This window comes from Telopea speciosissima, chromosome 3 (assembly GCF_018873765.1).
Source record: "Telopea speciosissima isolate NSW1024214 ecotype Mountain lineage chromosome 3, Tspe_v1, whole genome shotgun sequence".
Lineage (NCBI taxonomy): Eukaryota > Viridiplantae > Streptophyta > Magnoliopsida > Proteales > Proteaceae > Telopea > Telopea speciosissima.
Genome location: NC_057918.1, coordinates 9,363,525 through 9,387,145, shown reverse-complemented (window position 1 = coordinate 9,387,145; position 23,621 = coordinate 9,363,525). Strand labels below are relative to the sequence as shown.

The window sequence follows — 23,621 nt, the reverse complement described above, 5'->3', positions numbered from 1 at the left end:
TTAATTTTCTCTCCTCTTAACAAATAACAATTGTGGACCCTTATTCACGAAATAAGCATTGCCATTGGCGTGGCGTGGGAAGAATCAAGCATGAAAGCCCTCTCCATTTGTAAAATAACATTGACTTCCAAAAGCACTACAAATGGAAATCCATTGTATTATTCATCTCCTTTTCAAAATCTTCATTTCAATTCTTTTCGGGAGCACGTACCCAGCACATTAGACTCCCACTACTACGAGGTTAGGGGAGGGTCATAATGTATATAGCCTCTGCTTTGCAAAAAGCCTATTTCCTGACTTGAACCCACGATCACTTCAATTTGTTTACCACCGTGGAGGAGATGAAAAATCTATCCACCCTTGGGTGGCAGGATTGTTCAGTTCATGGAAGTAAACATGCATTAATCCTTTGATCAGCGCACAAAGTATCACTTCCACTGTTCAAGACAAGAGGGAGAGAGTGAGCACAGAAATCGGGGCGGGTAATGGAATCTCTCACTCTTGTCACTGTAGTGATAACGGTTGTGGCCTGGGGTAACCTACCTAACCTAAGTGACAATGAGCTTTTCCCTTTAAAATATAGGGAACTTGGGTTCTTGTTTACTTTAGTTCATAAGCCAGAAACTCACAACTCAACTTCTAGAAGAAGATGATTCAGAGGTATTAGAAAATTTCAGTCAAGAATGTTTTGATTCTTTTGGAGTAACAAGAATTCTACTTAAATTTAAGTACATAAGGGTTTGCATTAACTATTGAATATATGCTCTGACAGAAACGAATTTAGATCATTGGAACAAACAAGGTGACCAATGTCAAACCAACTATACTATATTTTTATCAGTCAAAAAAGTTGTAAAAGTTCAGGAAGAAGCTTATAATTTGAAAGATTACCTTCAATGAAACACCAGACACTGAATAAATACCAGATACACATCGGCTTCATTGCGGTGCTAATATTATGTTTTATCATCTTCCACGCATTCATGAGGGAAGAATAAACAAGATATCTGAAAGGGACAAAGAAACAAATACACACTTATGCAGTGATAATTTGAACCGAAAACAAAATCAACTAATTAAAAGGCGACAATGTAAAATGACTATTGGGAAACACCGTAAGGATGCGGCATGATAAAGCCTTTCAAGATAGTAACTGCATTCTCATTAAAGAAACTATGCTCATATCTTGTACACATTACATGATGCATTGCTGGGGGATACCAACACCCCCCCCCCCCCCCAACCCAATAAAAAATAATAAGAGGAAATAAGAAAATAATGTATAGCTCCATATCCCCATCTAAATGTAGGACATGTATCCATCTTTCTTACTTGTCAGCCTTCATAGCCAAAGGCTAAATGAATATTCTCATAATGTTAAAGCTTCATTGAGCAAAAATCAAATACTATATAACTAGATGTATCCATTTTTCCTATTCGCAACTTAGCTTAGTAGCCTTCCAGTCATAATGCTCCACTTCGCTACCATCCTGCATTAAATACATCAGAAGATAAATTGAAGGACATTCTCAAGGTGCTTATATCTCTGTTCCCATTGCTTTCTTTGGGTGGAAATACTAGACCAATGCAGTGAAAACTATATCTTCAAATGGTCATTAAAGCTTCAAACACCCTCTTCACATCCCAAAGATGAAGCAATTTGAATAGCAAGGGAGGAACAAAGAACTATCTTCCACCACCATTGGTTGCCTGAATGGGTTTATTTGAATCTGCCCAAATGAGGACCAACCATTAGATCTAATCAATTAATTCAGTAAACATTAACTTCTTCCAAATCATCAAACCAGGGGTTTATAAATTGCACGCACAGGAATCCCAAGAGGACGGCCAGTTACAGAGCTTATGCAACAAGCAGCCAGATTTGCAGCTTCTTCACAGTAATCAGAAAAAATTGCTGGTACATTCATCTCCTTTATAAGCTCCTGCATAAATTTTTTTTACAAATCATAACAAAGGAAATAAAGATTTTACAGCTAACCCCTTAGATTGAAACCATTTCAGTGTTTAATTAACAAGAACGCAATAGAAAAGCACTTAGTTGAACCCAAACAGGAAAGAACTTTAACCGAAAATCTTCCAGAGCAAATACAGAATACTATAATCTTTCATTTCCAAAAGAAGAGAAAGAAGAAGACATACTAAAGTTGGTAACCAGCTAGAATAGGCAGCAATACCAGCATTTGAAGCAACAACCAAGTGAGGAAAGGAATCCTGCACATGAAACAAGAAATAATGAGCATGCTGCTGATGAAGAATCCACTTATCCACATAATTTTTACTCCAATATGCACTCTATATTAGGAAAGATGGCCCACAATGAACAACACTAAGACAACATAACACACACCCATTCATGCATGCTTGTGTTCACACACACACACTGTCCCTGCATGCAAAACACACACTGTGAGTGAGAGAGAGAGAGAGAGAACCTTCACTATTTCTCTATGCCGTTCATGATAAAAACCTTTATGGAGTTGCAGAGTCACAGGTGAATTTATGCCATTTGATACTCCCAAGCTAGCATTCTCAGTTGAAGATTTACAAGCACAATCTATCTCCGTACAACGAGCATACCTGCAGAGATCAATCCTTTCTCCATCCCTACTTTCAAAACACAGAAAACACAAGAATAAATGGCATGAGCCAGTAAATAGCCATCAGACAGCCAAAAGAATAATAAAATCCTTTGGTTGCTCCAATGGTCAAAACCTTTGTGTGGTACCTTGGAAACCAAGGATCAAGTATTGGTATGGTGAAAACCCTCTTCTCTCAAAAGAATAATAAAATCCTATTCATCAGCAGGTTTTAAAGAGCAAGGGAGAAACATGCAAAATGCATCTACAGAGTTATAGGATCACCTATAAATGGAATGGGTTATCAAGAAACTGTGTTTCAAAGTAGGTTAGAGATATGAGGGGAAAGACCCTTGCAAATTGAAATGATGAGACAAAAATGTGAGAGATACAACATTGATACTATAAAGATTAAAGGATCTTCCCTTCCTCCCAACCTCCCTCCTTTCGGTTGTCTTCATTTTCGACTCTTCTCCTTTTTTGGTCTAGGTTTACAGTTTAGACAACTGAAGTAGCAGCATTTCATCTTTAAACAAAATTTTCCATCTTGGCAAGGTCTTCCCAATACCTAATGGAACTTAAAAGCTACAGTTTCATAGGACACCAGGTGATTAAGTAAGAAACCACTAACATGATTTTGGCATGTTCAACAATTAACACTGATAGCACTGGTGAAGACTGAAGAGGATTGCACATTGAAGGAACTGTTGACAGTATAGTGAGAATAGGCTCCAAGACACCTCAATGGGAGATTGAGCCTTTCATCAAAGGGATGGAGGAACAGTATTTGACAGAAAGGCAGAAAGGTCATTCATGCACCATAAGGGGGTGTCTCTAACCAGGATAGGAACCTTTGAGGACAGGCATGATTTTACTCTGAACTTGCCCAATTTTGGGGGAAGCATTTTTTTGCTTGAGGGGAATAATACTATCAAGATGGGTAAAAAGCAAGCAAATTATAAATACAAAATATCCAACTCTTTGCACACACACCTGCAGAATAATATCCTGATATAACTTTGAGAGGATGAAAGAAATAACTACTGAATTCTTAAGAAGAGTAATCTGGTCTCATCATTGATCTCAAAATATGAACCATGATTAGTAATCTACTTTCTAACATGCTACATTCATTTTACCCGCGGGGGTGGGGGGGTGGGGGCGGGGAGAGACAAGGGAGACAATAGCTGAACACTGTAAAGGAAGTGCCTCCAACCAACCTAAATTGTGGAACTGCTGGACCAATAAGGTCTATATGAACCTGAATACCGGGAAGAAGAGCTCTCAACTCCCCAAAGACAGCAAGTTGAAGCAGTTCTTTATCAGGCCCTTAAAACATTGTTCAGAAAGAAAATTTTATAGATTAGCAAAACTTAAACAAAATTATCCTTCAAAGTAAATATAGTAATGAACTTAGGTTTTATATCAGTGTGTAAAAAAAAGTCTTAAGTCTTCATTACCAAAACCCATTAGACCATTGACAAATGCTACAAAAAAGTGTGAGAATATCAAGAATAATCTACGAGTAACAGGTAGCCTGTTTTTAAAGCTATGTAAGATGAAACGTATTTGTGTTTTAATTCATCCAAAGAAACAGAGAGAAAATAAATACCATACACGAAAATTCTTGGGTTTAATTTAGATAACATAAATGCTATAAAGTTGAAAATAAGATTTTAGTTTGATTCAATTCTTTGCTACAGTACTGAAATTTATTCTATGCATGACTAGCATTTTTGGACTTCAATGTAAAAAAGAAACAGAACACCTATTTAATAGTGTTTAATTAATACCCGATATGCAGAAGAATATCATACAAAGCTAGCATTCGATAATTTACGTATGCCACACAAGTATCAAATAAAAGACGGTTACAAGAAATAATTTCAACAACCATCAACCAAAATTGACGGTTACAATAAATGAGAAGGCTTTAACTGGTCATGACCAAGAATGGCAAGAAACACTGCTCTCACATGGTGGGCCAGGAATGCCCATTAAGCTCAATTAGTCCCGCAATCAACTCGGAATTCATCTGGCCCAAGCCAGATTAATCATATGCTGTGCTGCAGATCCTATTTCAAGACTCCTTTTTTGTCTTACATTCGCGTATATTCATTTCACTTCCATGAATAATCCCATTGGTAAGTGTCATTTGTCACATGCTAGGTTAACGACTGACTACAAAACCAAGAAACATATCTCATCAATGGAACTTAATTAAATCATCATTTAATGAGCATCTTTGCTTCTTTGATGGCATACCAGTTCCAGAAGGGTTGGGATAAATCTCAATTCTTTAGTTAAAAAATCCTTTAATTTTTTTATGGTTAAAGACAGATGACTTGCCAGTTAAGTCAAAAGCTGACATGTATATAACTTTCTTCATTAAACACATGGAATTAAGAAGGCAACCGCAACAAGGTAATTATTCCAGTTCCACATATGGTACTCAAAAACAACGAAACATGGCACAAATAAGGCAAAGGTTGGGAAGAGAAATTCAATTTCTATATTATGATTTTCTAGGGAACAGAAGGGCACAGGAACTGAGATATACCTAGATAGTGTATGTACAGTTTGTTGCTATTTTCATTAGTTGAGTTTCTTACAGCAGCAAGTTGTATGGCATGATATATAGTAACTGTCTGAAATAAAAAGCACAATAAGTAGTTACAAACAGCGCAAAAGGTTTAAGAATAAGTCAACATAACAAATAAAGAGAAATAAATAAAAACAAAATCATTGTGAACATTTTTTCTTTCTTTATTTCCCTTTATCAATTTTTATACAGACAGGGTTCATTGACATAGGTCAAACTCATTTCAAGAGCTGGTGTTGACAGTAGTAACCCAAAGTTCAACTATTAAAATAAAAAGCATATCATACCCACTGAAGAAGCAAAGCAACAGGTGAATGGAGTGGGAGGCATCTCCATTCATAGTAGTCTTTCCAATTACTCAAACGCATTGATGTTGGAGTTTTTGGCTCTGCGTATCATGTAAAATAACAGGTCATAAGTCAGTTGTTTCTAGCAATAAATAGTAGCACCGTAGCAGTAAGGAAATTACAGTACCACGGCATGGGCATAATATGGTTGGAAGATTCCAATCATAAATCATCCTGCCACACAGTAAAATAAGTTAACATAAACAAAAGGTCAGGGTCTAAATATCATTGACTAAGAAAGAAACAAAAAATTATCTCACTCTTACTATTACTGCTATATAGTCAGGCCATAACAAAGAAATAAAAGTTTATTTTACTAATATAGCAGCCATAACAGTCAGGACCAATAAATGTTATATCATGTATATTATGGCTACACTTAACCATTGAAGCCATACAGCTATCTTAATGTATAATATGCATTAAGATATAATAATAACAATTGTAATGATAAAATAGTAATAATAACAACAAGATGACGATGATGATAAAACCCTACATTGATAAATTTAGTTATTTAACACCTCCGTCTAAATTCCCAAAATAAAGAGAGGGTAAAAATTGATGGATCGCGAAATCAATCACTATTATTACAATTGAACTGTTTCAATAATAAAGCTTGCTTTTTAAAATTTTTCATTTTTTTACAATAAATTATTAGTAGCACTGATTTGGAAAGCTAACAAATTGTTACTAAAACAGTAGAATGTCATTATAGTGGTCCAAAAAGTAACATGTCCATAGCAAGTGAAGAGGTTATTCACCATTATTAGACCAAGCAAATACAAAATAAAAAATGAACTTGCATGCTCTACCCAAAAATAGAACTTGTAGTTAAAATGAAGAGACATCTGATAAATAAATTTACGTCTAAATAAAAGCATGGCCATTTGTTTGACACAAGACTATGGAATGGTGTCTCACACAGCCAATCTTCAGAAAATGAAGAGTTGTACTTACAAAGTCTAATGATGTCATTGTAACTACGTGCACTATAAATGTTTCTTACACCATATGCTTACATCTTTCATATAGCATGTCTCAAGGTACTTTCCGGTTATGGTAACTATCACATTCACAAATGACACAGTTGGTCAGCAATATGCATTAATGAGTGGGTCAGCAATATGCATTAATGAGTGGATGACATGCACATGGCCACAGAGAAATAACTCGAAACACGGTTAAAATTGAGCCTAGCCACCTGATCCAGATTGTGGTTTGTGATATATGATGCCATTGGGAGACAGACAAGTATTTTATGGCCCCTTCTGGATGGTTGAGCTAAAAGAGAGATATGAGCTGCATCAAATGTCTTCAAACTTCAAGATTCACATAGAATGGTGTTCTCACCCTGTTGATTAGTCATATCGTATTTGGTGATAGGCATTTTCTTACCCTCGGGAGATGCAACATAAGTTCATCAACCTAGTGCATAATCATTAGGTTGCATAAATTCCAAAATCAAGGTACAATCATGGAAAGTACAATCACGGGCAAAGCTTCACTGATTAACTCCAGCACCAATATCCAATGACATGGTGAGAAGGTTTGGTATAGTAGCTTAGTAGTATTCAAAGTATCATATGCTCCTGCTTGAAGGGAGATTAATGAATGTTTAGCCAGATTACCGGCAGCATAAACCAGTGTCCTTTCATATGAGTTGAGAGGATCTTAACTGACAATTCAATGAGTTAATAGAAATGATTGTGGTTTCAGTCCATGATGTTCAATTTTTCCTTTTCTTTTTCTCCCCCATCCTGCTGTCCTAAACCCTACTCTTTTTTTTTAATTCCTAAACAGTAGATTATACTGATATAGTCCATTTTTCATGTTGAAACTATTGTTCCACTCATTCTAATTAAAGCGCACAGTGAAGATCATATACAAGTACACAATGTCCATTACTCCATGTTACTTGAAAAGAGAGAAGAACCTCGGACAATCAGAAGCAGCAACTGATGCCCCGCAATGACATTCGTATCTCCACATTCCTACCTGATGAAGGCCTTGTCTCATAAAGAAGGAACACCTAGTCTCCGGCTTTTCATGAACCTATAAAAAGCATAGAAGAGACATACTAATCTAAGCAATCCAAAATAAAAGGTCACATGCACAAAGTTTAAATTATCCAACGTGCCAGATACCTGAACCAAAGCTTCCGAAGAGAATGTAAAAGGAAAATCATGCAAAACATCTGCAGATCTCATTTGCTGTTCAAATCTGGCACATTCTTCCTTGTGGTCACTCCAGTGTGAAAGCTGGTGAAAAATCTTTGACAAATTTAACAGAGCTTTTTACTTGAGTTATAATGTACAATTAGTGCTTTGGTAACTTTTTTTCGAAGTAAAACTAAGCCATTAAAAGATCCGATGGTTAGCAACTCTAATCGATCGTTGTGAGAAAGAACCAAGCTAAGAAATTCCACTTGTAAGATATGAGATCCTTTATGTGCACAGAATACTCACGGCGGACCCAACGACAGCCTACCAGCTCGCTTTCGTCCATATTTAGCTATTTATATTAAGCTTAGCATCCTCACCCGTTGCGTAGGTAATCTTACCATGTGCAGTAACAAAGAAAAAATTAACAAAACAAGAAGTAGAGTTTCGTTCTTTCACCAGAAACATCAGATTTGGCAGATGAATAGAATTGGATTCTACAGAAAGCAAAAGGTTTTTCAATTCAATTGGACTCAGTTCTGCTATCCGGTTTCTAAGTAGAAGTTACAGAGGCTGACTTGAAAGAAGCAAGGTGAGAAGGGCATGGGAATGCATCAAACCAGAACTAACTGTATATCCATATTGAATTGAAAGCTTACAGGAGTTGTTGATTAAACAAAAGAACAGAGGAGAGATAGAAGACCTGGTGAGCGACGGAGCAGTAAGCAACCACACCGCAGCGACCACATCGTCGAGTAGGAGGCCCGATACAACGCGTTCCGCGTCCCTTCGCCGCGCACTCCATCGTTTCCCTATATTCCCTCTCCGACTCTGAACTCAGGTTCTTCGATCACGTCAGTTGCTACTTGCTAGCTTGCGACTCTGCAAGCTGTGTGTATGTGTGCGATCTTCTCTTTTCATTTTTCCTATAGCAAGGGTCCGTTTGCTTGGAAAAAAAGGTCTTTCTTGGTATTTCACAGTACGTGAGTTCGTCCATGTGAAAAAGAATATCACATAAGACTAAGTTTCTATCCACCCACTTTCCTAGGGTTCACAAATTCTTCCTAGGGTTTTAGTATGTTCCAAAATACTCTCCTAATATCCTTTCTCGTCCTCCCCCGCCCCACGGATAATAGGATCCCATTCACTGTGGATGGAGGGAAACTCGGTCCATATCACATATATCTAAATGGCCAAATTTTAATCCAATGTAAGTAGATAAAGTAACCCAAAATCTGTCCTAAAATTTTAATAAAATTATCAAAATATCATCAAATGGAGATGAATATAAAATATAAAATAGCATCTTTTGTAATTTTACTTATTTCATACACTCATTATAAGTTGAAATTGTACCAATGAGATGCTTTCCAGGTCCTCTATCATATGGAAGCATTTATATGCTATCAAGTCGCAAATAATTTTCTACCAAAAAAATAAAAAAGTCACAAATAATGAAACGTCATACTTTGATAGGGACGCATGTGATACAACATAAAATCACCTCACCAATCAGAAGTCGCCACGTGGCAGAGTCGGGGTCATCCCAAGAACCGAACCGAACCGAGCTGAATCAGAAACCGGGCCGACCTGATCTTCGACACATCGCATGGCTGGGCTGAGCACTCTACTGAGCTCGCGACACATCATCCATGCCGACCTCCTTGGCCGAGCATACACAGGACGGCCTAGGCCGAGGTAACTGACGAGCTCGACCTTTGAGGTCGAGCATACACAGGACAGCCTAAGTCGAGGTAACTGACGAGCTCGACCTCCCTGGTTGAACATACACAGGACGGTCAAGGCCGAGGTGACTGCCGAGATCGACCTCCCCTGGCCGACCTCCATGGCCAAGCTCCTAGGCTGAGCCCTCCACCAAGGTCATCACAACGGCTTGCCAGGAATCGCAGAACCACGTCAGCACCGCCCGAGATCCCGGAATAAGGATCGAGCCACGATCCCTACACAATATCGAATCACGCTCCCATTAGAACTCTTACCTTAACAAGAGTCTGACCCCGAAAATGACTCTCCACTCCGCCCTATGCGAGAGAGCTTTCCAAAAGAAGAACTCCTACCATACTAGGACTCTCCCAACCGCCTCATCTCCCCTTATAAATACCCAGGTATGGAACACAATTCCACACTTTACTTTCACTAGCTGTTACGCTATCGTATTGGAGACCTAACTTGAGCGTCGGAGATTCCTAGGCCGAAGCCACATCGGCTCTCTTGCGCTCACTCGGTTTTTTGCAGGCTCATCCGTGGGCGAACCGGGCACTGGAGGTTTCCACACTCAACAGCATGTATATACTGTATATACTTTGATATGGACCCATCTATAAACAAATCAATTTAGCACCAAGTACATGCTTGACCTCAAAATACCTTCTCAGGCATCTGCTTGACAATAGCCAACCGTATCAAACCAATTACCTCCAACTACTTGCTTGACCTCAAACTTCCTTCTCAAGTATCTAAGTTCGTGGATTGTACACTCCCACTGGTAATGAATTTGAGCCCTAAGAGGGAGAAAATCAACCCCATTGCAAGGATAAGAGTACTAAAGTCAGGATTACATAAAAATTTGAGGCCACATTGTTTAATTGAGCATGCCCACACTGTAAATAGTGTCCACAACTCTTGGCACCTGATCAAAATGAAGCACCAATGCCTGGACAGATCCAGTTCTTTCAAACTTTCAAAAGCCCCAAAAGAGGAAAAAACATCACCTCTGCCCTTAAATCCCTGAGCTATGACTTGGTATCCTTGTCCACACATCCAAGGAAATTAAAATAGGGGGCACAGCCATTCAAATTGAAAGGCATTCCCTTGGAAACTTTGAAACCATACAACATAAGATTCAAGAGAGAAACAAGACAGTAGCAAGGTAAACAAATCTTTATAATGGGTCACCAACCCGGAAACAATTATTTATTCAATTCAAAGATTTAAAAAAAGGGGGTGAAATGGTGTAGGCATCACAGTTGGAGCATTGAAAACATGCACCCAAGTACCCAACAAGGCCCATCTTTACCCCCCAAGAAAATGCAAAAATGAAAGTACTTAAAAAAATTGGTATTTCATTGATGTACACTGCTATTAAAAAGTTTAAAGTGCATCAAGAAAACTGTTCTATCGGTTGCTTTCCGGCAATTTCGACATACCACGACTTCCATGCTTCTAAATAATGAGCAAAGAGGTCGTTCAAAGCTGCAAAAATCACAAAATTCCATTCTAATGTCAGTTTGGTGAAATAGTTTCCCTCGTTACAAATGCTTATATATATACTTCAGCCAGGGCATTCTAGAGGTTGCCCACATCCTACAAGATGGCATAGCCCATAAAATTTCATAGTCAAGGATCCCTTAACAACCTAATCTTGAGCCAAAAGACTCATGGCCAAGAAAGGTTCATAAATTGGGTAACTAGGAATGGCAACTGCAATACCAACTGGGGTGGTGGACCATCAAATGAATGTCCAGATCCACGTAATATAAGGTGCTAAGGAGAAAATTTGAATTCTCCCCAAGAGTGCCGGAAAAAGCACATCTTTTAGAGTTTGAAGATGGCCTAAAAAGCACCTTCTGTTTTTCTCTTTCCCTGTCTGATTGTGAACCTCCCGAACCAAAGATCGTCGACACTTTTTCACAGCTGTGCGATCTTGATTGGAGAGCTGTCAATTGTTGGATCATCAATAACATGGGATATAAGTAGAAAAAAGCATAATACAAAACTAGTGTATTGCTGATGTAGGGCACTTAGCTTGATCCCAACCACAGATGGATCAGTCAAATAGTACTGAAATACAATGGCATGTAAACTTAACTGGTAATTTTCAAAAGTGGGTACCTTGATTGTGATACTGAGGACGATAAGAAGTGGCAAGGCTCTCCCAGTCCTGAACTCTTTTGACATTATTCTCGCTGGCTTCACCTACTTTAGGCATAACAATTGGACTGAAAGGTCCAAACACAAAACCCTTGGAGCTTTGCTTTGGTTGTTGCTCGATCTGGTTTCTGCCCATATCATTTTTCATATTATCATGGTTCAATTGCATTTGCATTTGGAGGTTAGGGTTCCGGTTAGCCTTTTCATCCATCAAGGAATTTACTTTGTTTCTCTTAAAATTATCGTTTGTAATCTCAGTCCCAAACACTCTTTTTCTGGAGTCCTTCAAATCAAAAGAACCCGCTGATCCATTGCCAGGTTGCCCCCCAAATCCCAGCCACCTAAATGCAGGCTTCCTGCTCTCTGGATGATGGATCTGCAAAATCAAAAAGAATGTCAAAACTGTGATGAAACATATATTAAGAGATAAGGATTACGGCTGGCTTTGGGATATTTACCTTTTCAATAAAATTCATGGAAGACAAAACATTCGCAATATCATATAATCGTCTAACTTTTGCTGCAGAATTATCTTATGAAGAAAGTATTAGTCAGGGAGCTATTGATTTTTTTTATTTTTTATTTTTTATTTTTTACTTGCTATTTCTTGCATCAGAAAGTAATTCAGAATAAAGAGAGACAAGAGAAGGTTAATTACTTCTCATCTGAGATGAATTGCTGGCATCACCAAGCAATATCCTTGCAGCATCTTCAAGGGAAATCAAGTCTAGCTGAAGAAATGAGGAATTGGAGGAGTTGAACAAAGCAATAATTTACAAAACAAAACTTGAACAAAGACGGTAAGCATCCACTTACATTAGAGCAGAGAAAAAGCTTGACAAAGTTCTGTGTAAGAATTCCCAATGATTTCTCTCTTCTGTTGTCTGTAGAGTAAAACATCCAAAGGAATTAAATTAACAAATCAATACTGGCCAAATTCTACAAGGGTACTATGAGACGATCATATTTAGGAATTAAGGAATTGTGCACGCTTGGCCACAAATAATGGGAGTGAAAAATTGAAAGGATGTGAATTAGCAAAAGTGAGGAATCGAATGATACCACCAGGTTTGGAGGATGCAGAAATTCTAGAAATAATAGAACTGGAGCTTGATTTGTCTTCCCTGCTTGGAATGTTTGGATCAACAGACTTTTCATCTTCTTCGTCATCTGAAACCTTGGGTGATAGGATAACCTTGTCATTTGAAAATTAAGCTATAAAAGCCATACAATATAAAGAAAGGGAGAAATAAACGGATCAATGCTAAGTAACCTACTTTGTCACAGTTACTAGCATCGAAGGTGTTGGAAAAGTTCTCTTTAAAAGCCTCCTCCTGAACAAGTATCAGTATACAACTTAGCGCGATTGGCAGAACTTCCACCCTTAAATCACTTGAAATCTGTGATCGTTAGAAACAATAAGATTACCTTAAGCGCCTCGAAAGTCTGCGGAATTCCTTCAAATCCTTTCCATGTGTATCGATTCTTTGCCTTCCTCGCTAGAATCTAAACGGATTAAATACATAGAATTTCAAAAATTTGCAAAGTCAAAACTAAAATAATTAGGAGAGAGGTGGGAAGGGATGGGAGAAGAAAAGATAAAATATCATACCCCAATGCTTTCCAAGACATTGACTATATCATAGATCCGCCTCCGCTCAACTCCTGAAGCCAAAAGATGTTAAGATAAACACAATCAACAGATTATTTAGTAGAGGCTATTTATTGAACGAGAGAAGGCAAGGAAAGCAGATCGGAATTTAACCTAATCGATTCGCAGCGTCATCCAATCCAATCGATTCAATACCATCACGGTTGTACAAGCTCAAAAACCTGTGCAAAGATTCCGAAGATTAGAAAGCAATATTAATATGTGAGAAAGGAAAAAACGAAAAGAGTCAAAAAAAAAAAAAAAAAAAAAGGAAGGGGGGGCAAGATCTGAAGAAGGAAGAAAAAAAACAAAAGCGAACTATTACTTAGAGCACAACAGCCCCAAAGATTTCTGTTTCCTGCTATAGGAATTTTGCTTTGTTTCAGGATCTTGAAACTCAACGAACGACGTCATTTACTGATCTCTTTCTTGTTCTTCTGCTTCTTCCGCCGCCGCCGCTGCTGCGCAGTTAATCTTCAAGTTAAACAACAGATCATACACAAATAAGCATCGAGTTGTGATCTCCTGGTCACGGAGATCCACCACAGAAGAGAGCAATCTATCCTTCGATGAAGAGAAGATAAAAGGAGGGAAAGAACGAGACTCAGAGAGAAAGAGAGATCTGGAAGTTTGAGAGGGAAAAAGGTGACGACCGTTAATTAAATTAAAAAAAGAGGGTTTGGAGATCTAAGCTTGCTTGGCGGGTTTGGAATTTCGAATAGAGATTCTGCGCCGTAGCCTTTTAACTTGGGAGGGAGGGAGGACTGAGGAGGGTTTCTATTTTAAACAGGCCGCGAGAATTCAAATTGCGACGTTGAGAGGCGCGCTGTAGTTTGAAATTCCTATAATAACCTTCTTGACATGTTCTTTTGTTTATGCTTGTAAAGGGGTTTCTTGTAATCTTACTCTTCCATCCGTTGAGGATTTTTTGTTTTTTTTTGGGGTGTGGAGATATGTCCTTCTTACAAAACTACTAAAACAGTTGGAATTTATAACCATTAAATTTCAAAACAGTGTTGAATCCCACGAGGGAATCTGGCTTTTCCCTCCAACAAACACATGGTCCACATCCACCGAGTTACGAACTCACGAGTCATGACTCACCTTTCAACCTTCAAGTCATGCTAATGAAGCAACACGTGATTGATATAATCTTTTTTTTTTTTTTTGGTTGATATAATCGATAAGGGTAAAGAATCAAGGCTAATTGTTTTCCTTTTTCTCTTTCTTTTTTTTTTTTGTGATAATTAAGGCTGTGTTTGTTTAATTTGGTTAGCGATAAATGACTAGAAAAGGGAATAAGATGAATCCAGATCATCTGCCGGACTGCATGGTGTATTGGTGTGTGGTGTACATCCTACGGTACAATAGAGGCCATGTGACACACATGACCTCTACTGTGCCGCATGAGGTGCATATTCCTGCAGTACGGCCAGGGGTGTCAATCAATCAGTTTGGTTTGGGTTCGGGCCAGTTTTTATGGTTTCGGTGTGACTTTAAGGGAAATCGAGACCAAACCAAAAGGAATTTTCGATTTCGGCTCAGTTTCAGTGCGATTTGGTTTCATGTCACTTCGGTTTATGATAACAGGTTGATAGCAGTTTAGATTTGGTTCGGTACTAGGTATTTTTAATCGAGTTCGGTTCGGTTTGTGCCTATTTCTCTTTCTCTTTTCAACTACATAAAATATTTCATTAGGCCCACACTTAACAAGGAGATCAATGGAAGAAGCATTGTTACAAATCAATTTCCCTATTTTCATAACCTCATACTCATTGATTTATAACAATTCCCCTTACAACCATAAATTTGTTCACTAATATTGAAATCAATTCAATTATTCATAACCTTATACTTATTGATTTTTTTATCGGTTTCATTCAGTTCAATTTTCGGTTGATCCGATGCGGTCCGATTTTCAACTGGTCCCGTCATACCCCAGTCCAAAACCAATCCAATAAGGATCGGATTGGTTCGGTCTGGGTTTTCAGCCGGTTTGGGCTAGGTTTTGACATCCTTAAGTACGAAAAAGGATTTTTATACGAATAAGATTGTCGCCATAGTGTGCATATTCCTACACGTCTTTCTCACATCTCACTCGTGGACCATATTTTCTCTTCTCATAAAATTCCACTTATTGGATGATTCGATTTCTCACCTTCTCATTGGTGAAAAATTGTACTTTGGCGTCGAAATAATTACTCTAGAAATACATCCAGAAGTGGACATGTAGCACCATAAACGCCAACTACTTATGGATTATTAATTTTTTATCCTCTCCAATCTCTAAATTATGGACCGTTGGATGCAGCAGCTACTAGGTGTTGACATCTCCACCTAGCCCTACCACATTTTAAGGAATTGAAGAGGATAATTTTCAGCTACTTGTCTTCTTTTTTTCTTCTCTCTTCTAATTTCTTATTTATTTTTCCTCTTGAACTACAGACCCACGTATAATTTATTCATTTCATCTTCCTCCTCCCCTTTTCCCCTCTTTATCTTAAATAAGTAGATATTAGATTATTCATCAGCAATATCTCATGTTTAGGAAAAAAAATTGGTATTTTGGGAGCAAATAAATTGAAATCAAGATTTGTTAATTTAAGATAAACAAATTGTGTTATGCTATTTGTTTTCTACGTTTAATAGAAACTCTTCCAATTTCCTTCAATACTTTTGAAGAATAATTGAAAAAAGGGAGAATGTTTCACTCTCTCTCTCTCTCCATGAAATGACTTTTCTACCACCTATTGATTGAAGCGATAAGGGGCCCTCATTGGCTTTCACTTGCCTATGTAGCCTCTGTTATTGAACAGGAACCACCTTTCCATACTGGTATCATACCAAATTGTATTCAATATGATACAATACATGTAATACGATATAATATCGGTTCAATAAACGATTTCGGTACCAAATTTACACCCTTGACTCAATCTGCCCTACTTGTTGGCCTGCAGAGGGTTACCATCCATTCAGATTGCCAAATTTTGATTGGGTGTCTATCTGATGACTATGGTTGGCCACTATGGGAGATTTCCACCATAGTTTGGGAATTGGGATATATAGTTATTTCACACTTGTTTTGATGTTTGTCTTTCTGGCCTCTAGGTATGTGAATCGATCAGTGACCATAATTGCCCATTCTATTTCTAAATGGATTGTCTCCTAATCTCGTCGAAGACTGTGGAGGTCTTGTTGGATTTTAAGTTTTAAATTATGAAAAACCTCTTTTCTTCATTATATTTTGTTTTTGTTGGAAACACTTGTGTGTATATATGGTGATTTGAACCATAGACCTCTTATGGAGACTTGTAAGATAAACTTGAAAAGGCAAAAGAACATTTTCAAGTTTAGTCCCACATTGGTTAAGGACAAGTGAAATGGTGAACTAATATTAGCTCATACATGTACCCATGCGTAAGGACAAGGTATATATTCATACACCTATATGTAGAAGATTCTATATGTGAAGTGTACATGTTTGTACATGTATAGATGTGTAAAGACACAAACATACATATAGGTATGAATGGGTCTATAAGTACAAAAGGCAAGGAAAGTACTCTCTGTATGGCAATTTGTTGTTTCATTTATTTATTTGATATTCTATTAGGTCTTACTTTATATATACACAAACACACACACACATATATATATATTAATTAAAGTGGTTAATGAACTCCTATGACTTGTACATCTCTTTTTGCTAATATGATTAAATAAATTGCCTCCTTTCGATACCCTTTTGGTGTCGATCCACCGATATATGATCGATCAAGAATCATTATTAGATTTGAAAAAATATACCCCTTTGCCATATGTTAACAATCGTTAGTGTCATGTTGGACTCAAAACTTACAGCATAAATGGTGAGAATAGGACCTACAATCAAAAAATATTTGGAGAACTAACCTGCCACATGGGTAGGTTTGGCAGACCTTCACCCATAAATTAGGGTGGACCCGCCACTGTGGGATCTAGAAAGGACCATAATGTACGCCGTCTAACCCTTGCTTTCGCAAAGAAACTGTTTCCAAACTCAAACTCATGACCCCTCGATCACAATGGAGCAACCTTACCGTTGCACCAAGGCGCACCCTCTACCTTCACCCATCCACCCTGAAAATACGGGTAAACGTCTTTGTGCAGCTATGGTTATAAAAAAAAGGGTATCGATACGAATACCGATATTGATCAGCCGTATTGGGCAAAATTGGATGATATTGCCCTCAATTTTAATTAAAAATCATTTTTTTACGGAAGCTTGTAGTATCGTATCATTTTGCTTAGTCTAAAGAACAAAACAACTTGAAAACAGGAAATCTATCATAATATAAGAAGGTGGTGAAGTAAAATATGAAAGGACACATTACTAAGAAGTAAGAATAATGAAAATTCAACATATCTAAGAGCATCTCCCATTATTTAAGAATTGTAGCTTTCAGTTCCACCTGTTAACTGTTATTAATATATTGTGCAAAAATTTGGTCAAGCATGTACTCGAAATTTTGCAATTTCAACCGTGGAAGCATATACTACTGAGGAGAAGGATGGAAATAAATAATGCATAACAGAAACAGAAACATAGCATCATTACAAATGAAGAATTTAGCTAGCGGCAATACAGCAGTGCTTTGTCAGATTACCCAAAGGATAGCAAGTTGATCTGAAAAGAAGTGATGGGAACTGATCTTATTCTCTAAAGCATTAACAAGCGCACATGGATGCTCTGTTCATGACTTATCAGACCATGACCAAACTCTGATAACAGAGGCAGTGGTACTACTAGCATATCAAGGCCACAAAGGTAGCTCCATTCTATTTAAAATCCAAAGTACACTCAGAAAATCACCCAACACAACCATTAGTTCCAGTTATTCCCAATATCAGTACAAGGAAAATAAAGTAAGACCTGATGACTTGGGTGAGCATGGGCAACTACTAATGCAAGAAGCTTTTTGTCAGGAGGGAGTCGAGGAACAGAATGGAGGCAACTAATCTCTAATTCCGACCAACGTTCTGGGTATACAACTAACCTCCTCTGATTCAGTTTTTTCTGAAACTAGACTGAGCATTGGACTGTTTCAGCTTAGTGTTGGGCTATCTGAAAATCCAGTCCGGCGATAAGAAAGGTCTGACCTCACGAGTCTGAGCACCGCTGGACCTGTCTGTTGACCAGTTCATGATTTTCATGACCTTGTCGCCCCAGGCTGGTATGCAGTATGCAGACCTGTCCAACAGCATATTAAAACGCCGCTAACAAACAGTAAATATTTTGACTGCCTTTCTTTAATCCATTTTCCATAGCCTTAAAAGGACTTGAAAAAGCCACCTTCTTCATCCTATTGATAAGCTCTCTGCTGCTCCATCGATAAACGTCAGAGTCCAGACTGTGATTCACTCAGTTTTACCCAAACATCGTTCTCACATCACAATTCCTTGTCCTGATATTTAAAGAACTTCTAGGATTTCTTATTCCACTTACTTCTGCATTTAATCTTGAAAAGAAAATCACAACTTGATAGATAATAAGAGGGGATGCCTCTCAATTGCATATATTTCCACTTCCAGAGTAGGAAAGGGTTCTAAACTCCAAAGCAATCATAAAAGCCAACTGCTGAGACTACAGTATGTTTAAAAGTTTCAAAGTAACTATAAGAGCTTAACAACTTAGACTAACACATTATTTATGTTCAGATACATTAATTCGATGGACATCAATTTAAACCACCAGGCCATTATGTCACTACCAGTTTTATTAAGTAATCATAAAAGCTAAGCAAGATGGACTAAACCGTGGTTTCCAAGTTTCAGACACAGTGATATGGTTTGTGAAAACAAACACCATGAAACACGAACAAACCAAACAGAGCAAACAAAGATGACAAAGAGATTTAACATGGTTCACACAATAATGTGATGTGCTACGTCCACGGGCAAAGCTGAAGAGATTCACTATGTAATGAATTACAGTGGAGATCTCTCAAGAACACCAAAACAGAAACCCTAACTCGAAAATCCTCAAGTCTCACTTGTTTCACTTGCTTACACAACAACACACAAAAAACATATAAATACTCCTCCAAACAGGTCGATCTTCGAATCGGGTACAAGAATTCGAGACACATAATATATACGCATAAGATGGATCACTTTTTCCAAAATTTTATGCTACATGTGGATGAGCCCTCTTTGCTTGAGGATATCCTATATCATTAATACTTCCAAAAGAAATTTTTTTCCTCAAAATGTTTTCATATCTTTACAGTACTCTCCATACATCTCTCTCAAGGGCCATAGGCCCATAGACTACAATGGCTTGCTATTTTTTATTTAGGAGAGAGAAAAATCAACCTCTGAACCTCGGCATTCAATACAGCCATTTCAAAGAGGTATGGAGCTGACTATATCACCAGGAGTCATTCATCTGATTAACAACCTTTCTGATCTATGGAACAAAATAAGAGTTCAGATTCTATTCCAAGTTTCAAATACTGCACATCCACAACCCCCCTCCAAAAAAAAAAAAGAGAGAAGAAATAATAAAATCTGTCAACCATGACATTCATTAGATATTCAGATGCACCTACCCACCAAAAACTACAACAGTTTCTGAGTGGAACAAAGGGTACCCCCAATAAGCCATCACTTAGTTAAAGTATCATGCCAGATTGTCTCTAGAGATGCAACATTCTCTGGTGCTCTTTACATTGCAATCATAATACCCAGTACCTCAGCAGGTGGGTAAGCAAAAATATTATCAAATTGATATGTAGAATATAAAACATAGAGCAACTATAAAGCCGATATGAACTCTATAAGAACTCCCTTGACTAAGAAACACCTAACATTGGCCAACCTTGGCCATGGCATATAGAACTCCAACAAGCACTCAGCCAGTTTTAACTTTTAATCCTTGGAGAAGAGCTAAAGCTCGATTTTGCTACAATTGTACGCTTGCAGTTGAGGAATGGTCCCAAGAAATGTGTCCCAGTCATGATCCCAAAATGGGGGCCAATATCCAAGAGGCCAGGTTTCAGAATGGTCAATGACTGAAGTTAATTTTAGTCGAACCATCTAACCGACGTCATTATGACAATGTTATTTGCCAGAAATTAGGAAGGTCACACCATTGCTGCCAAATTCCCCCTCCTTAAAGAAAGGGAAAAAATGATAACAATTTTGCTAATATTTTAGAACCTAAAGACTCTACTCAGCTTGAGTGAAAAAATACTGGGTCAAGTTTACTCTATTTTTCCTGAGTAAATAAAATACTACCAATTAAATTAAGAATATAATAACCCCGCTATGGACTTACGAACTAAGTTGCCTCAGGTACTTCTATGACTTGGTGACTTATCAACAGGAAGGCTTCAATTTCGGGTGGAACAACCAGTTCCAAAAACTTGGGAAGAAAAGGAAATGGGTTTGATGTTAACTAAAAGTTCATGGAAAACCTAGAGAAGGTAACACAACACTTAGAAAGGCGACTCTCTACAATCATAGTAAAGAGAAAAGACACCTTTCAGTTTCAACAGAAGCACAACAATGGTGTCAATGTAACTTTTTCAAGTTCTTCATGATTACTAACATCCCAAGACAATACATATATTTATGACTCTGTCCAAAGTGCAGACAGAAGACTAGAAGATCATTGCATGGAAAATCAAAATTTGAAAGACAAATGGCTATGTTCCTAGGCACGATAGTTCTCTTAAAGGCTATGTATGCCAGTAAAGGATCCCACCCACACCAAGCTTTACTCAGTGTCAAGCTTCTAGAACTTGGTTATGAGCCTTTCGGCTTAGCCTCAGCTTAATCCTGTGACAAACAATTTACTCAGTGACAAGCTTCTAGAACTCGGTTACAGCTTAATCCTGTGACAAACAAAAGATGAGGAGATCAAGCTCAGATTTGGCCCAGCTTGGTTTGCCCATAATCCAATAATAACAATGGGTCCATTCAAGCCCCAAATTTATATCCAAAGTCCACACCCCCATCACAATCCAAAAATTGAAAAATTAAGGAGCACGGAAGTAAGAAACCACTATGTTTGTAAAATCTAAAGGAGATGCATATAACATAATATCTGTACAAGGGATGCTAGCTCAAGCTTAAGTAAGCTGAGCTTGAGGCTCAAACCTAGCTAACAAGCACAATCAGATAAGATTGACTCTCAACTTGAATGACCTGATTTCAGTTTGTAGAGTCATGTTAATTGTGGGCATCTTATTTATTAAAAATAAATAAATAAATAAAAGAGTTGTGGGCATTTTTATAGCCTACAAAAACAAGTATGCACCTTTGAGAAAAAACAAGTTTAACAATAGCATCATGGTTTGGTAGTTTTTTTCCCCCTACCAGACTATCTTGTGGATATAACAAATTTTACCTAATTGACACTTGCGACAGTTAACTGATACTGTCAGTCAATCCTCACTTCCTTCCACACACACTAATCTAAAATAACAACACAAAATAATTATTTGCAATCAAAGAAGCTTAGCTTAACAACAAAGAGCAATAACACATTAACATTGATTCGTCCATTTTGTTTCAGGCATCCAAAAGAAAAACTGAAACATAAGTCTGTAAAGTGCTCATCAATCCCACTAGTCATTTTAAAATAAATTGGTAGAACCAATATCTAACCGATACAAAGAGTGTAAAGAAATCAACACCCTCAAAAGGGAATAAAGTCTAACTGAACAGCAAGAAATGAAAGAGAAAAAAAAATTTGAAATCTAGTGCTGGCCATGGCCAAAACCATGAGAAAGCAGCACTAAGATGAATAGGCACTTGAGTCTATCTGAACAGTAAGAAAGCAAAGGGGGAAGGGGGGGACCAGGCAATCTAGCGGCCGACCAAAAACCATGAGATAGCAGCATTAAGATGAATAAGCACAGGTAGTCTATGGCTCAACAGTAGTCACCTGTTGCCATTCCCCATCAACCGCTTCTTTCCACAATGTTACATTGTTGTTTCCATCTGCTACAGCCAATATATTTCCTGTAAGTGACCATGAGACCCTCCAGACCGGGGTCCTAAAATCATTCAAAACCTTGCCTTCCCATTGGTCACCTTCCTTAGCTACAGTCCAAATAATAACAGTTCCATCCTGTGAAGCGCTTGCAATTGTTGACTTTGGAAGTCCCAAGTTAGGCGCCCAAGCAACATCCCTAACCCAATCATTGTGCATTTGAAGGGCAGGGAAGCAATCCATCTTCCAATTTCCATTGTAGAGCTTCCAAACCTTAACAGTGTTATCACAGCCACCAGAAACAAGCTTCTGGACGGGCTCAAATATGCCAGATCCAACAAGTGCACCAGGAGCCATTGAAGGGGCCCATGAAACAGAGGTGACACCGACGGGGTGAGCTTGGTCAATCTTTGTCGTGTCCCATCCACCATCGGCCCTGGCAGCATGGACCGATATGTTTCCATCAGATGACCCACAAGCCAAGCAAAGGCCAAGTTCATGAGGAGCCCAAGCAATGGAATTGACAGAGGATTTATGGTCATCAAAAACATGGGCCTGAGTCCACTCGTTCTGGTTACCTTCCTTCCAAAGGATCACTCTGCCATCATAAGAGCAGGAAGCAAGGATGGAGCCAAATTTGGGGTGTGCCCATGCAACCTGCCAAACAGGACCTTGGTGGCCACTCAATGTTGCCAAGTGCTGCGAAGTAGAATTGCAGCTCACACCAATTATCTTGATGGTGGTATCAGACGATGCTGATGCCAAACGCTTGCCGTAGTAATCCATGGCCACATCATGAACGGTGTCTTGGTGGCCTGTTTCAATCTTCTGGGAAGGCATTATTCTCAATTCGAATCTTCGATCTCACGGCTTTCGAGGAAAATTCTTTTCCTCCTCTTACCACTTCCTGTTCCACGGATGTCAATTCAGTCCCCTCCCAATCTCTCACACAGTTCTTTATGTTTCTTATAATCAATTCAGACTAGTTCAAACAAAATCGTATTTCTCCACTAACAATTATCACAGAGAAACTCGAATCAATGTCAGGGATAGGCACTTATATAACAATAATTCGAGACAAATAATAAGTTTTTCCATTTTAATTCCCCCAATCTTAATTTTCTTTTAATGGATCTAATCTTAGTGCTTCACTACTCACTACGTACGCAAGGGGAAATCATAGAAAAGTTTGTCCAATTTGAGCATCTAAACAGCATTATCGTTAAGAGAATAACACTACAAACAGATAATTCTCTTTACCAAAAAAAGGGATTTTAGAGTGAGGGGAACTTAGATCAGAGCGAAAATTCAAGCAGATAAAGAAAAAGGATAATTGTACAGATAAAAAGAAAAAAACCCTAAATCTGATCTGGAGAAACAGCAACGCG

The 23,621-nt window shown here is 38.1% G+C and overlaps 3 protein-coding genes across 9 annotated transcripts; all 3 read right to left on the bottom strand.

The window, feature by feature from the left end:
- Positions 1-1,439: 1,439 nt before the first annotated feature.
- On the bottom strand, positions 1,440-8,528 carry LOC122655146 (zinc finger MYND domain-containing protein 15). Of its 2 annotated transcripts, none has more exons than XM_043849370.1 (11): positions 8,412-8,528; positions 7,694-7,807; positions 7,483-7,601; positions 5,674-5,720; positions 5,487-5,587; positions 5,158-5,245; positions 3,818-3,926; positions 2,454-2,625; positions 2,161-2,232; positions 1,830-1,943; positions 1,440-1,730 (listed from the first exon to the last, which is right to left on the bottom strand). In XM_043849370.1, the coding sequence occupies exons 1-11, from the start codon at positions 8,511-8,513 to the stop codon at positions 1,638-1,640; spliced, it is 1,131 nt and encodes a 376-aa protein (XP_043705305.1). In that variant the 5' UTR covers positions 8,514-8,528; the 3' UTR covers positions 1,440-1,637. The 2 variants fall into 2 exon arrangements, 1 of the variants encoding a protein (XP_043705305.1); XR_006331971.1 differs by having other exon boundaries at positions 1,712-1,730; positions 1,830-1,951.
- A 2,063-nt stretch (positions 8,529-10,591) lies between these two features.
- Positions 10,592-13,829, bottom strand: LOC122655850 (E2F transcription factor-like E2FE). 6 transcript variants are annotated; one of them, XM_043850215.1, is made up of 12 exons: positions 13,576-13,829; positions 13,365-13,432; positions 13,212-13,264; positions 13,028-13,105; positions 12,876-12,933; positions 12,662-12,796; positions 12,416-12,483; positions 12,258-12,330; positions 12,058-12,119; positions 11,561-11,975; positions 11,293-11,384; positions 10,592-10,921 (listed from the first exon to the last, which is right to left on the bottom strand). In XM_043850215.1, the coding sequence occupies exons 1-12, from the start codon at positions 13,662-13,664 to the stop codon at positions 10,916-10,918; spliced, it is 1,197 nt and encodes a 398-aa protein (XP_043706150.1). In that variant the 5' UTR covers positions 13,665-13,829; the 3' UTR covers positions 10,592-10,915. The 6 variants fall into 6 exon arrangements, with proteins under 6 accessions (XP_043706150.1, XP_043706153.1, XP_043706148.1 ...); XM_043850218.1 differs by having other exon boundaries at positions 12,058-12,131; positions 12,662-12,776; positions 12,877-12,933; positions 13,576-13,828; XM_043850213.1 differs by having other exon boundaries at positions 12,058-12,131; positions 12,662-12,794; positions 12,877-12,933; positions 13,576-13,827.
- An 8,012-nt stretch (positions 13,830-21,841) lies between these two features.
- On the bottom strand, positions 21,842-23,105 carry LOC122655851 (protein transport protein SEC13 homolog B). The gene has a single exon (XM_043850220.1). The coding sequence runs from the start codon at positions 23,071-23,073 to the stop codon at positions 22,165-22,167; it is 909 nt and encodes a 302-aa protein (XP_043706155.1). The 5' UTR covers positions 23,074-23,105; the 3' UTR covers positions 21,842-22,164.
- Positions 23,106-23,621: the final 516 nt, after the last annotated feature.

Excerpts from the sequence above, each read along its gene's own strand:
- LOC122655146 (XM_043849370.1), bottom strand. The coding sequence starts at position 8,513 with ATGGAGTGCGCGGCGAAGGGACGCGGAACGCGTTGTATCGGGCCTCCT. Across the intron at positions 2,626-3,817 it reads CCAGCAGTTCCACAATTTAG|GGATGGAGAAAGGATTGATC; the intron begins GTTGGTTGGAGG and ends TTTTGAAAGTAG. Across the intron at positions 1,944-2,160 it reads CTAGCTGGTTACCAACTTTA|GAGCTTATAAAGGAGATGAA; the intron begins GTATGTCTTCTT and ends AAATTTATGCAG.
- LOC122655850 (XM_043850213.1), bottom strand. The coding sequence starts at position 13,664 with ATGACGTCGTTCGTTGAGTTTCAAGATCCTGAAACAAAGCAAAATTCC. Across the intron at positions 12,934-13,027 it reads AGACTTTCGAGGCGCTTAAG|GAGGAGGCTTTTAAAGAGAA; the intron begins GTAATCTTATTG and ends ATACTTGTTCAG. Across the intron at positions 12,484-12,661 it reads TGCATCCTCCAAACCTGGTG|ACAACAGAAGAGAGAAATCA; the intron begins GTATCATTCGAT and ends TTTACTCTACAG.
- LOC122655851 (XM_043850220.1), bottom strand. The coding sequence starts at position 23,073 with ATGCCTTCCCAGAAGATTGAAACAGGCCACCAAGACACCGTTCATGAT.